Source organism: Rousettus aegyptiacus, unplaced genomic scaffold, assembly GCF_014176215.1.
Source record: "Rousettus aegyptiacus isolate mRouAeg1 unplaced genomic scaffold, mRouAeg1.p scaffold_m13_p_5, whole genome shotgun sequence".
Classification (NCBI taxonomy): domain Eukaryota; kingdom Metazoa; phylum Chordata; class Mammalia; order Chiroptera; family Pteropodidae; genus Rousettus; species Rousettus aegyptiacus.
In genome coordinates, this window is record NW_023416308.1 from 78,208,281 (window position 1) to 78,221,144 (window position 12,864).

The following is a 12,864-nucleotide window of genomic DNA, read 5'->3' on the forward strand; positions in this document are numbered from 1 at the left end:
GCAGCAGGATGGGGATGAGCCTACAGAAGCTGATGGCTGCAACTGGGAGAGAGTAGAGGTAGAAAAATGAGGCCAGGTTCTGACAAGAAAAATTCAAGATACTGTGAAATGATGTGATAGGTACCGTAATTAGATTGGGGGTTTTGAATACAGAAAAACTATTGTGTAATTTGGGAAGAGTCTATCAAAGAATCAAGGCTTGATGGAAAGGATCAATATGACAAGCACTTCAATTTTTCTCTCTCTTTTCAGAGTGTGTCCTCAACCCACCATGGTAATTTTCAATAACACTACATCCTCCTCCTCACACTTCCTCCTCACTGCACTCCCTGGGCTAGAACTAGTTCATGTGTGGATCTCTATCCCTGTCTGCTGTCTCTACATCATCGCCCTCCTGGGAAACAGCATGATCCTGTTTGTCATCATTGTTGAGCAGAGTCTCCACAAGCCCATGTACTATTTCCTCTCCATGTTGTCAGCTGCTGATCTAGGTTTAACCATCTCGACTCTCCCCACCGTGCTTGGAGTTCTCTGGTTTCATGCCCGGGAGATCAGCTTTAATGTTTGCCTCATTCAAATGATGTTTGTACATGCCTTCTCCTTCTTTGAGTCCTCAGTGCTGGTAGCCATGGCCTTTGACCGCTTCATGGCCATCTGTAACCCACTGAAGTATGCCACTGTCCTCACAGACATGATGATTATGGTCATTGGACTGGTCATTTGCATACGATTAGTAATTATTATCTTTTCAATGTCTCTATTCTTGAAGAGTCTATCTTTTCACGGGGCCCAGGAGCTTTCCCACCCATTTTGTTATCATCCAGATGTGATCAAATACTCATATTCCAATGCTTGGATCAGCAACTACATAGGCATGTTTCTTCAACTCTACCTGAGTGGCACTGACTTATCATTTATTCTTTTTTCCTATGTCCTAATTCTCCGTACTGTCCTGAGCATTGCAGCCCCTAAGAAGCAGCAAAAGGCTCTTGGCACTTGTGTCTGTCATCTCTGTGCTGTCACTGTTTTCTACATGCCAATGATCAGCTTGTCCGTTACACACCGTCTCCTCAACTCAACCTCAAGGATAGTCTATAGCATTTTGGCCAATATTTATTTGCTCTTACCACCTGTACTGAATCCTATCATCTATAGCTTGAAGACCAAGACTATCCGAGAGGCTATGCTCCAGCTGCTCCAGTCTAAAGGTTCACGGCACCCCAATGTGAGAAGTCTTAGAGGAAGGTGGGATTGAAAGAGAAACATTGCCAGTACATAAATTACATTTAAGTAGGAAAAGAATTTGGGTCCATCTCATTATCAGGCATTTTGAAACTTAGGCAGTTTCAATTAAATCATAGGAGCAGAAAGAAGAAATTAATTTCCCCTAAGCTTATCAAAAGTTAAAAAAAATCTTAACTTTATAGCAACATACTGTGATTATACCTGCAGGAAATTTCCAAATATTGAGCATAACCCACATCAGTGTCCCAGGAACACATTCCAAACCCAATAGGAGTGTTTTGTGGATAACCTGTAACTGCTGCCCCTCAATTAAGAGTGGACAATGAGGAATTAAAAATTCAAATAAACATTTCTATAATGTAAGGCAATTTAGATACAAGTGACGTTTATTAAGAAACTAACTCATGCAAGAAACTTTACCAGATAAATCACATATGTTGTATATATTCTATCATTTAACTAGTATAAAATAAAATAATTATTACTATCTCCACTTATTTTTCAACAGTACAAATAAAATTAACAAGGTAAGATTTGGATAAAAAACAAAGAAATTTATTGTAGAATATAAGAAGGCATAAATTGAGAGATATAGTATGATCTAATATAGTTCATATTTTGTAAAATGTCATTGTTCCTTGAATCTATTTCACTATCGTTCTTGATAAAATCCTCAGACTATTTGTTAAAAACAAAAAACAAAAAACACTGCAATTCAAAACCAAATTAACTTTGTATATGTTCCTCAAACATTTAAAACAATTACAGGACTCCTGTGCACATTAAAAACACAATAAGATAATTTTATTCTCAATTTGGTTGTCTGCTTAAAAACACAATTCTTAGACAAAAAAAAAAATGACAACACTTTTATTTTTGCATTTAGCTGAACAGAATCACTTATTTCTGTGGTCAAATTTCCCAGGGGGCAATAGAGATTTTTCCTTGAGCTGGTAAGTAGAAAAGTTACAAATGCGTACATAGAAATCTGTAATTGAAAACTCGAGGAAATTCTTGCACACTAGTTTCAGTTCCTAGAATCACCACTAGAGAGCCCCACCTCCTTACAGATGCACTCCCCGAACCGCTATATATTTTTTTAATTCCTTTTTTTTTCCTTAGTAAAAGTGAAACTTTCACAGTCCCAATTGCTATACGTTATACTCCACTGAGTGCAATATGTAAAATCACACATTGCCTTATTTTTGTCTCCATTGCCTGGATGTTCTAGTACAGTTCTGGTTCTGATTCCACCGTCCCTCTTCAGTGTCTACCCTGCTTCAGGACTGCAGTTTTTTTCTATTAGCCCTTGTTTCTTGGGTTGTTCATTTTCTACCTAGCTGTTTGTTTCCTTGACCTTTTGGTGTATGTACTTATCATTGGAGAATTGCACAGTGACTTTAATGCTTTTTCACAAGAAATCTTTTGTTAACCTTTAATTATATTTGTTTGGGAAAGAGGTAACCTCAATATAGGGTTGATAAGATGTTGAGAGAATGATCTTAACTTGTGTTTCACACACAGAGTTATAAAACTTTAGTTCCGTTCAGGATGATTCATGTTTGAGCACAGTGGACCAAGCAGATATGCTGATCTGAGTCTCCTGTCTCTGTCCCCTACATCAACTTTTTATTCCTGGTGTACAGGGATTACCATCCCCAAACTGGTTTGTTTGCTTCAGCTTTCTGTTCAGACTCAAGCATTGACAACTTTGTGACTCTGCCCAAACCTCAACCCTTTTTCTCTAAATATTAACAGTTAAGATTATTTGTATAATTTCCCTTTTATATAGCATATTCAGGTGCTTTTAATATCTCTTTGGTTGTGTCCCACAAACAAGAGTGTGTGGAGAATAACCAGTGTGGGGTCATTCAGAAAATAGTGCATTTGGAAATAAAAGTCATTGCTTTTAGTCTTCAAGGCCAACACTGCAGTCAGAATGTCTCTTGGCCTTATGCACTTTTTGTGAATTCTTTGTATTCTATTATACCACAATTCAGTATTTCAAATTTTGATTTTCCATTCTTGTGTTAGCGCCAAAGAAATGTCTCTTTGGTTCTATCTTCTTTAATATGATAAAATGCAATTATGCAAAAGTTCAAGAGTCCCAAGATACATCTAATTTCTAGATATCTTGTTCTAGAATGAGAATTAAGAATAGAAGCCTTTTTCTTAGACAGTCTACTAGTAATCCCAGAATAAAAGAACCAGAAGGAAAGAGACAAAAGAATCTGTGAATTTAGATAAAAATTTTGGATACGTGATTTAGCTAAGAATCACATAGGAATGTGGTGGAAAGGACAACCACAGGATTGAGCATGTTAGAAGTGCTAGATGAGGTGACATGGAACTCTTGAGGGATTTTTGGGAATGATATAAAATACCAAACAATTGTTCTCTATATTCATGTTTTTAAGCCCAGGCATTACTGTGCCTGGAGAAGAAAGTGGGTTTTTACAATAGCAAAGAAGGGCCAGTGGAGATGAACTAAGAAACAGGAACAAAAAGATAATTTTTCTTAGAACAGGTGTCTCCAACCCCTGGGGCCACGGACAGATAGCAGTCTGTGGCCTGTTAGGAACCAAGCTGCACAGCAGGAAGTGAGCAGCGGGCAAGGCCAGTCAGTGAAACTTCATCTGCATTTGCTCCCAGTGCTAACATCACGGCCTCAGCTTCACCTTAGATCATAAGGTATTCGATTCTCATAGGAGCAATTATCCCTGGTGCCAAAAAGTTTGGGGACCATTGGCTTAGAGGGCATCACAGTACACCAGAGTCTCTGACCCTGAAACCAACCTGTGACAGAGTAGACAGCCCACACCACACCCTAATCTAACCAGCCAAACTTCTCCTCATTAATTCTTATTAATATCAACTTAAGTGCTTCTTTGGAAGACCTTTCTAGAAGTGTTTTTTGTTTGTTTTTGTTTTTTAGATCCACAACTCTATTTATAATTCATACATTTAAAAACATCTGGGAAAGTACCTATTTTTTTTTTATAAATTTGGTTCTAAAACTTGTTTTTCACATCATAGCAAAAGATAACATGAACTGATGTGAATATATTTACCATCACTATTTATTCCACATTGGCTGAATACTCACACATTTCACTTCGAAAATATAGCTGTGCTGAATACAGGGTAATGCTTCAAAAATTGTAGTGTCTTTTTAAAGTATAAAAAATTCTGAATTTCAAGGGTTTTAGATAAACAATTGTAAATATGTGCAATAATTCTTCCAGTTTTATGATAGTATTGAGAAATTTAGAAAAGTATTTAAAAGATAAAAATCATTCACAATCCTACTAATGAAAGATTGTAGATGACCCATTTTTTTTTCTTAGTTAGCTAACATATCACACACCTGTATTTTATAAACTAGGATAATAGTGTATACTCAAATGTGTATCTTACTTGTTTTCTTGATAGTATTATTGTTTCTATTAAATCATATTTTATATTAGACTTAACTTCCTCCAGGAAGCTCTTTTTTGATTCTCCATTAAACTAGGCAAGTTACTATTTTTTTATTTGTACTTTCCTACATGTGTGCTTAAACTTATGATACTTTACTTGGCTAACTTAATTATTTATTTACATGTTCTCGACGCCAAATTGTTAGCTCTTTGATAGTAGGACTGTTTTATGTTTCATTTACTCCTTAACATCAGTGCTTAGCAATGCTTAAGTAAATACCACTTAGTGGTTGGTCGATGCTGTGTTGCATAGGTGAATAATACTTGATATTATTCGTATATCATGATTAATGTTACCATTTCCTATTATTTAACATTTCAGTAGTTTATAGCAGGGATTCCCAACCTCCAGGGCCTTGGACCTACTAATCATTGGCCTGTTAGTACCCGGGCCACACATCAGAAGGGGAGGGGAATAAGCGAAGCTTTATCTGTATTTGTAGCTGCTCCCCAGTGCTAGCATCACTGCCTCAGCTCCACCTCAGATCATCAGGCTTTAGATTCTCATAGGAGCGCTGGTGTCAGGTGTCAAAAAGGTTGGAGACTGCTGGTTTACAGTATTTTTATCATATAAAATAAACCTTGATATATAGTTTTATGAATACATATTTGAGCATCCCTCTGATGATGTTCTTAGAATCCTAGAATGTGAATTATTAAATTTCAAAGGAGGTGAAATGACAGTCTAGTATGTTGGATGAGGTTGTAGGCCTAAAAATATACTGTCTGAGTTTAAATTCAAGCTCCAATCACTTTATATTTCTGTGTCTTAAGAAATGGTTTTTAACTTTTCAAAGTATAAATTTCTTAATCCACAAAATAGGGGGAATAATGAGATCTACCTTCCCAAATTTTTGCAAAAGTTAATGGAGTTAATACAGGCAAGTTTACATAGCCTAATGTCTGGTACTTGATAAGCATTAAATATATACTATGTTATTACTTTCTAAATCACACTATTTAAATGTTATTCATATACCTAATTAATTGCTTTACAATAAAAACATGTAACATTTTTCCATTTTTGTTATTTTCTTAGAAAATTGTTCAAATCCAGAGATTATTTATTTACTTATGTTTAAGTGAATTTTTAAATTCTCTTTATATTTAATTCTTAATTTATTTTAGTTTATTTTTATGTGTGATAAAAAATCACACAGATATGGTTTTATGCAGACTGTGTTTTTCCTATCACCATTATTTGAATAATCAATCTATTTTCAATAATGTTCTGATATTCTTTAATTATATATCATTTTCATATCATATATGGTATATTACAGTGTGTTTATTCTACTTCTTTGTTCTCATTGCTTTACTGAGCAAACTACACTAAATTTTATAGTTTAATAAATGTCACTATCATATAAAACTTTATTACAATTTCTATTTATTTTTTTCTCACGTTCTTCAGTTTACTCTTGTAAATCTATTTTTAGAATTTTTTTGGTAAATTCTCAATGAAATGTTACTGGAAGCTTGATTGGAAATGCATTAAACCTGTATTATAATGAGGAAAACAGACAAATTTTAGCCGATTTACTCTTCTCATCCAGAAACATTTTATTCACATATTATGACTTGGGCCATTTCAGGCTTGTAAAGATTTGAATTTATGAATTGAAGACAAATAATAAAAGGAGGATGAGTACTCTTCCATGTTTCTTTCATAACAATCTGCTTGTTTTTCTTTGTGCTTAAGACATGAACTGTTTTTCAGAATAGTTTCTTTGGCTTAAAATTTACAGCTACTCTTTACTAATTTTGCCAATAGGTTTTCTATCATTCCAGATGTTCTGTGTGCTTGTAATTTATCATCATATTCTGACTTCTCAAAAGCATAACATTTACTTCCATGTGTATTTATCCTTGTGCTATAAACAATGTAACTAAAATTGTATATTGGTGTACTAATTTGTGATTTTAATAATATTGTAAACTATCTTATACGCACCTGCCAGTCCCCATGTCAGTCCCAAGTTCATAGACCTCAGTGCCCAGCACATATGCTTTATTGGTTATAAGAATGATTAATAAACGTAAAAATAAATCATCCATAATACTTGCTTAGAAAGGAATTATTTTATTCTCTGATCCTGGCTGACCCTGCCTCACTTTTCTCTATGCCTTTATTTTAGACCTAATTTCCCAAAAACCTTCTCACGAATTTGCCGTGTCTTCACACAGTATACAATGGGGTTCATCAAAGGTGGCACTATCAAGAAAATGTCAGCACTTATGATTACAGCACTTGGGGAATTATAATTGCCAAAGCGGTGCATTAAGGCTAAAACAGCGATGGGTATGTAGAAGATAAGCACAGCACAGATGTGGGAGACACAGGTGTTGAGGGCCTTGAGCCGTTCCTTATGAGATCCAATTCCCATCACAGTCTTCAGAATGAACACATAGGACACAGCAATGAACACACTGTCTGACATCATACAGAGGGCAACGAAGAAACCATAGAAAAAGTCAACTGTGTTCTCAGAACAGGCCAGGTTCATGACATCCTGATGGAGACAACAGGAGTGAGAAAGTAGGCTTTTCTTACAATATGTTAATGTTTTGAGAGTGAAAGGAAAAGGGAGCATTAAGAGCATGCTTTTAATGGAAAACACCAGGCACATCTTAGCAACTCTGGCATTGGTGAGAATAGAGTTGTATCTCAGAGGGGTGCGTATGGCCAAAAAGCGGTCAAAAGACATGATCAGGAGCACAGAGGACTCCATATCTGTGAATCCGTGGATAAAGAATTCTTGAGCAAAGCAAGCATTTGGGGAAATTCCGGTATTATTGAAAACAAAGACACTCAGCACAGTGGGGAGGGATGAGAAAGACAGACCAAGGTCAGAGATAGCCAACATGGAAAGGAAATAGTACATGGGTGCATGGAGTGAGGGTTCTGTCCTGATCACAAAGAGGATGGTACAATTGCTGAAGATGGCCACCAAGTACATAAGGCAGATAGGAATAGAGATCCATTCATGAACATGCTCCAGTCCTGGGATTCCAATCAGGAAGAAGGTGGTGATCTCAATTTTAGAGGAATTAACAGTGTACATGATGAATCAGTTGAAAAGCATTTATTCCCAGATCTGAAATGACACTTTCAACATAGGTCTATTATGCATATCTCCCTCCTCTCAGCACTTTTGTTTGAGACATAAACAAAGAAAACACAATTTTGAGACTTCTCACATTAAGGAATAAAATAATTAGGTATTTCTTCTAAACAGACAATTGCTAATAGAGTCAGATAAAGCTAATTGGCAAAGAGAACCAGAAATACAGGTATTATTTTGATTAATTATACTTCTCCATGAGGTCCTCGGAAAAAAATATCCATGTAAAAAGCAGCGACTTGCAAATAATTCCCCTTTTGCTATTAGGCTTTGCCCCTCCCTACCCCTATGCCAATGAAAAATTTTATACAATCAGGCAGAACTGCGGGGTAACTCTGTTTGCTTTGTCCAGAGTGAGCCTAGAATTTTTTTTTTTTTTAAAAGGAGGAAACTACAGGAATTAGATTTTAAGAGAACCCATAATAAGTGTCTTTTCCAATTTTTAGAGTTTTTTGCTCTAAACAATTTTCAGACCAGGCCTGGAGCTTCTGAAGGTGATTTTCCTCACAAGCTTGCCATAGGAAGCAGTATAAAGAAAGGACAAAAAATAGGTCATATGTGCTTGGCTGTTAACTCTCTCTTATAATATAGTGAAAAATCCCATGTGTTTGTATGGAAGCAGATAGAATGACCTTAAAAATGACTAATCTACTTTGGGTGTTGAACACACGAACAACGTGAAAATATGCATATATATATATATATATATATATATATGAAGAATTATTGAATAGTAGACTTGAAACCTATATAATTTTATTAACCAATATTACCTTAATAAATTTAATTTAAAAAATGACTAATCCACAGCAGTGATCTCTATCCTTGAGCATGGGATGAGAGGAGGGATTCTTGGACTTTTTCTACATTCCAGCATAGACTATCACAGATATAAAGTGGCTTAGTCAACTGGACTATACTATAGGCCAGACATAGTATGTTGGTGATGTGGAAGATTTGTATTATTTGAATCTATTATTTTTTCTGACACTGTGAGATAAATAGATGTTCTACAACTACAGAGTTTTGTTCACGGACAACCTAGTTAACATTTAAGAGTCTTCTCTTTATGGAAATAAGTCATCAAGAACAATGAGGTTCCAAGATAAACAAATATATCAGTTTCTACCTCTTGCCCAGAGAAAGCGAGGGTTTAATTGAGAGGCTCAGGCTTTGTCAGAGGACTCTTAACAACAGTATTAGGAATTAGAAATGCAAGCTTTTCAATTAGTTCATCCTCATCCTCCAGAAAGGAACACTAATGAGTTGTCATTGAGGACCAGTCTTCTTCTAGGAACTTGAGCTGCCTTTCCAAAATGATAAAGCAGTGGTTACATCAAGATCTGGGTACTGGCCACACTCTCACCTCTAAAATCTCCAACGTGAAAATATGCAGAGGTCCTTTAAGACAGTGTTATTAGCTCTTTGGAAAAATTACGTCAACTGAGGCGCAACTTGCTCCTTAAAGTCTTCCCTTCTTATCACTCCAAAAGGTCTATGTGCTTTTACCATAATTTGTATTCTAACTTTATTACAATACTGCAACGGTCTTGCAACTTGATGTTCACTTGTCTGCCTTCCACAGTGGCCCATGAATTCATTAAGATCACACTTTGTGTCTTAATGTTAATGATCTTGATATTATCAGCACCAAGCACAGTTCCTAACAAAAGCACATTTTCTATCACTATTAATTGAATCTGATTTCCATTCTGAGACCCAATTCCAACCTGTGCATGTGGGGGGCTTCCTACACAAAACTAAGCAATTGTCGGGACACCAGAGAAGTGTCCCAAAAGTATTCAACTCAATTCTGACACTATCTACTCTGAAATAGCATCATACTTCATAAGTTAAGGGTTCAGTCCTACAAGTCTGTCCCCTTCACCAGTTTCAGATTCAATCACAAATCCAGGTTGTCATCTGTGCTTCTGTAAAACTGGCTACAAACTGGATGATTCCACAACTTTCTCCTTGGACTTCAGATACCAGTTGTAAGTCCAGATGTTACCTATACTTATGACCAACTGGCTATAAATCAGAAGTTCCTATGCTTCCCTACTTGAGTTTGAGTAATTTGCTAGGGTGGCTCTCAGAACTAAGGAAACCCATTTACTCCCTAGATTACCAATTTATTATTAAAGGGTATAACTCAGGAACAGTCACATAAAGAGATGCAGTCAAGTTATATGACAAGGGCCTGGAGCTTCCATGCTTCTCTGAGTGCACCATTCTCCCCCAAATTTCTATGTGCTTATCCCCATGCGTTCACTAACCCAGAAGCTCTCCAAACCCCATTATTTTGGGTTTTTATAGAAGCTTCTTTACATAGGTATGATTTATTGAATAATTGGCCATTGGCAATCAATTCAACATGCAGCATCTCTCCCCTCCCCAGATGTCAAGAAGATAAGACTGAAAGTTTCAACCCTCTAATGACATGCTTGGTTCTCCTGGCAACTAGCCTCCAGTCTTAAGTGGGATCCAAAAGTTACCTCATTAACATAACAAAAGGCACCTTTACTGATTTAATCACATAGGAAATTCCAAGAGAGTTCTGTGCTAGGAACTGGGATGAAGCCGAATATATATTTCTTATTAGAAGTCACAATATCATAATGACAAATTCCTTTAACTCACAAAGCATTTAATAACCCCTAAATATCTTCTTAAAGTCAATCTTTTTTCAGCATAGATATAACACTCTGACTTTGGGAACATAGAGTTCTGCTCATTTCTTGTCTCTCTCTTCTTAATTCTCCTGGCGTTTTTTTCAACTTCATTCTATATACCATTTTCAAAGTCAGTGTTAATGTCCCAGCCCACTTACAAAATTCATCTATGTAATATACAGATTATATAAACTTTTGTTTAAAGGTTTAATTATCAACATAAAGGCAGTAAAATCATAAATAAGAAAGTTTTTATTATATATCTAATCTCTCACTCCTTTGGTATTTTCCTTCATGTTAATAATAAAATCTATAGTTCTTAATATAGCCGATAAGGCCTAATAAAATAAGACCTCTAGAAACCTCTCTCATGTGCTACGACCACACACCACTCCTTTTTGATCAAATATCTCTACAGTCTTCCCATCTCAGGAAGTGGTTAGTGCCTCTATTTCCGAGGCACTAACCACTCTTTCTCAAAATCACATCCTCAGAAAGGCCTTCACTGAACCCTCTAGCTGCCCCAGTCACACTCTATTCTTTTGCTCTTGTTTCTTTTAAATAGTTTTTTTTCCTAGTATTTACCATAAGAATCAAATTTAATTACAGAACTAATTTTACTTTGTTTACCCTCAATAAATATTTATTAGATAAAATAGATAAATGAATAAATAATCTTTATTAAGACACTATCAGTATATTTATTGATATAACAAAATATCTTCTGTATTTAAAAAATATATATCTAAAGAAGATGTGTTTTATATATATATAAAAATATATATAATGGAATATTATACAGCAACAAAAAAGAATGAAATTTTGACACTTGTGACACCATTGATGGATCTAGAGGGTATTATGCTAAGTGAAATAAGTCTGGGAAAGAAAGACAAAAGTACAGTATTGTTTCACTTATATGTGACAGCAAAACAAAATAAACGAAAAAATAAAACAAAAACAGTCTTAAAGAAACAGAGGCCAGAGGGTTGGTTACTAGAAGAGAGAGGGTGGGAAATGGGAGGAAAGGGGAAGGGGAATATAGTCAATAATATTGTGATAAGTTTACATGGTAACAGATGATCACTGCAATTAATGGAGTGACCACATTGTAAAGTATAAAAATATCTAACCATTATAATGTATACCTGAAACCGATATAAGCAATATAATATTACATATCAGCTATACTTAAATTAAAAAATTAAAGAAGAATAAAAATATATCTTATTAAAAGATATTGGGGTTAGCATTAGTTTAAAAGAATGTTCTTTATAAAATAGTGAAATGATTCAATTTGAGTGAAATAAATAAAATACATAAAATAAAAAATACTCTTCTGAGGATAGCACATTAACCTTTATATATGTCATTTTGTAATTATTAAATATATAAATAAATACATCACTTTATAGATATATAGGTAGATAGGACACTTCATTTTATCCCTAGATTCTGAGGTCTGGAGAAGAGAAAAAGAAAATTAGAATGAATTGAAAGACAAAATAAGGAAATGCAAGGGGTGGACATTAACTTTTACTGCATTATGTTAGATATTTTACATTTGTCATTTCATTTAATCTTCGCATGGTATCATTATTCTTGATTTCTAAATTTGAGAATTGAAGCATAGAGAGATTAATTTTTTGAAAAAAACATATATTGTTATGAACAGACATGAGGTTTGAACTGATGTCATTTGATTTTAAGCTTTTTCAATTACACAATGTGTCTTATCTTGTGTTAATTAATGTTTAAAAGTTGAATCCATCACAAGGAAGTTGCGTTTTTGTGGGGATATGTAAATATTAGTGATGTAATAAGTAATATAAATGTGAAAGATGGCTGAAGCCTTGAACTTTATTACACGCCATTTCCAATGCTCTATCAGAATTACCTCTAGAGATAATTTAATCATCAGAAGTCATTTCACTTTTATTTCTGGAAAAAAAAATGCATCAGAGAAGCGATAAATGGCCAATACAGACTGTTAGTATCAAATTCAGTGAGTAGCACCAACTATGAAACAGAAAAAGCAAAGATACATTATTAATACCTGCTCAGCCAGATCCAGAGGTGAGAAAAGTAAGAGATGGCTTTTAACAAACTAAGGCGGTGTGGCATGGGGAAGGAAGGAGATATTTTAAAAAGATTGAAAAATAAAGAACATTGGGAATGACTACTACGTACTAGACATTATGTTAGACAATTTTTACATGTAGATCCACTTTCAAAATGTTTGTTCCACTTTTTATGTGAACTTGAAAATAGATATTTATCTGTGAGGTCTCATAGCCTTGCTGATAAACAAGAGACAGCAAAAGAGTAGAATTACTTTGAGGA

At 34.9% G+C, this 12,864-nt stretch overlaps 2 protein-coding genes across 2 annotated transcripts; one reads left to right on the top strand and one right to left on the bottom strand.

The window, feature by feature from the left end:
• Window positions 1–271: 271 nt before the first annotated feature.
• On the top strand, window positions 272–1,255 carry LOC107517356 (olfactory receptor 51T1). Its single transcript, XM_016157939.2, has one exon. The coding sequence runs from the start codon at window positions 272–274 to the stop codon at window positions 1,253–1,255; it is 984 nt and encodes a 327-aa protein (XP_016013425.2).
• Window positions 1,256–6,853: 5,598 nt separating this feature from the next.
• On the bottom strand, window positions 6,854–7,789 carry LOC107517348 (olfactory receptor 51A4-like). Its single transcript, XM_016157930.2, has one exon. It carries the CDS (start codon window positions 7,787–7,789, stop codon window positions 6,854–6,856), a length of 936 nt encoding a protein of 311 aa, XP_016013416.2.
• Window positions 7,790–12,864: the final 5,075 nt, after the last annotated feature.

Coding starts and splice junctions, on each gene's coding strand:
- LOC107517356 (XM_016157939.2), top strand. CDS start 272: ATGGTAATTTTCAATAACACTACATCCTCCTCCTCACACTTCCTCCTC.
- LOC107517348 (XM_016157930.2), bottom strand. CDS start 7,789: ATGTACACTGTTAATTCCTCTAAAATTGAGATCACCACCTTCTTCCTG.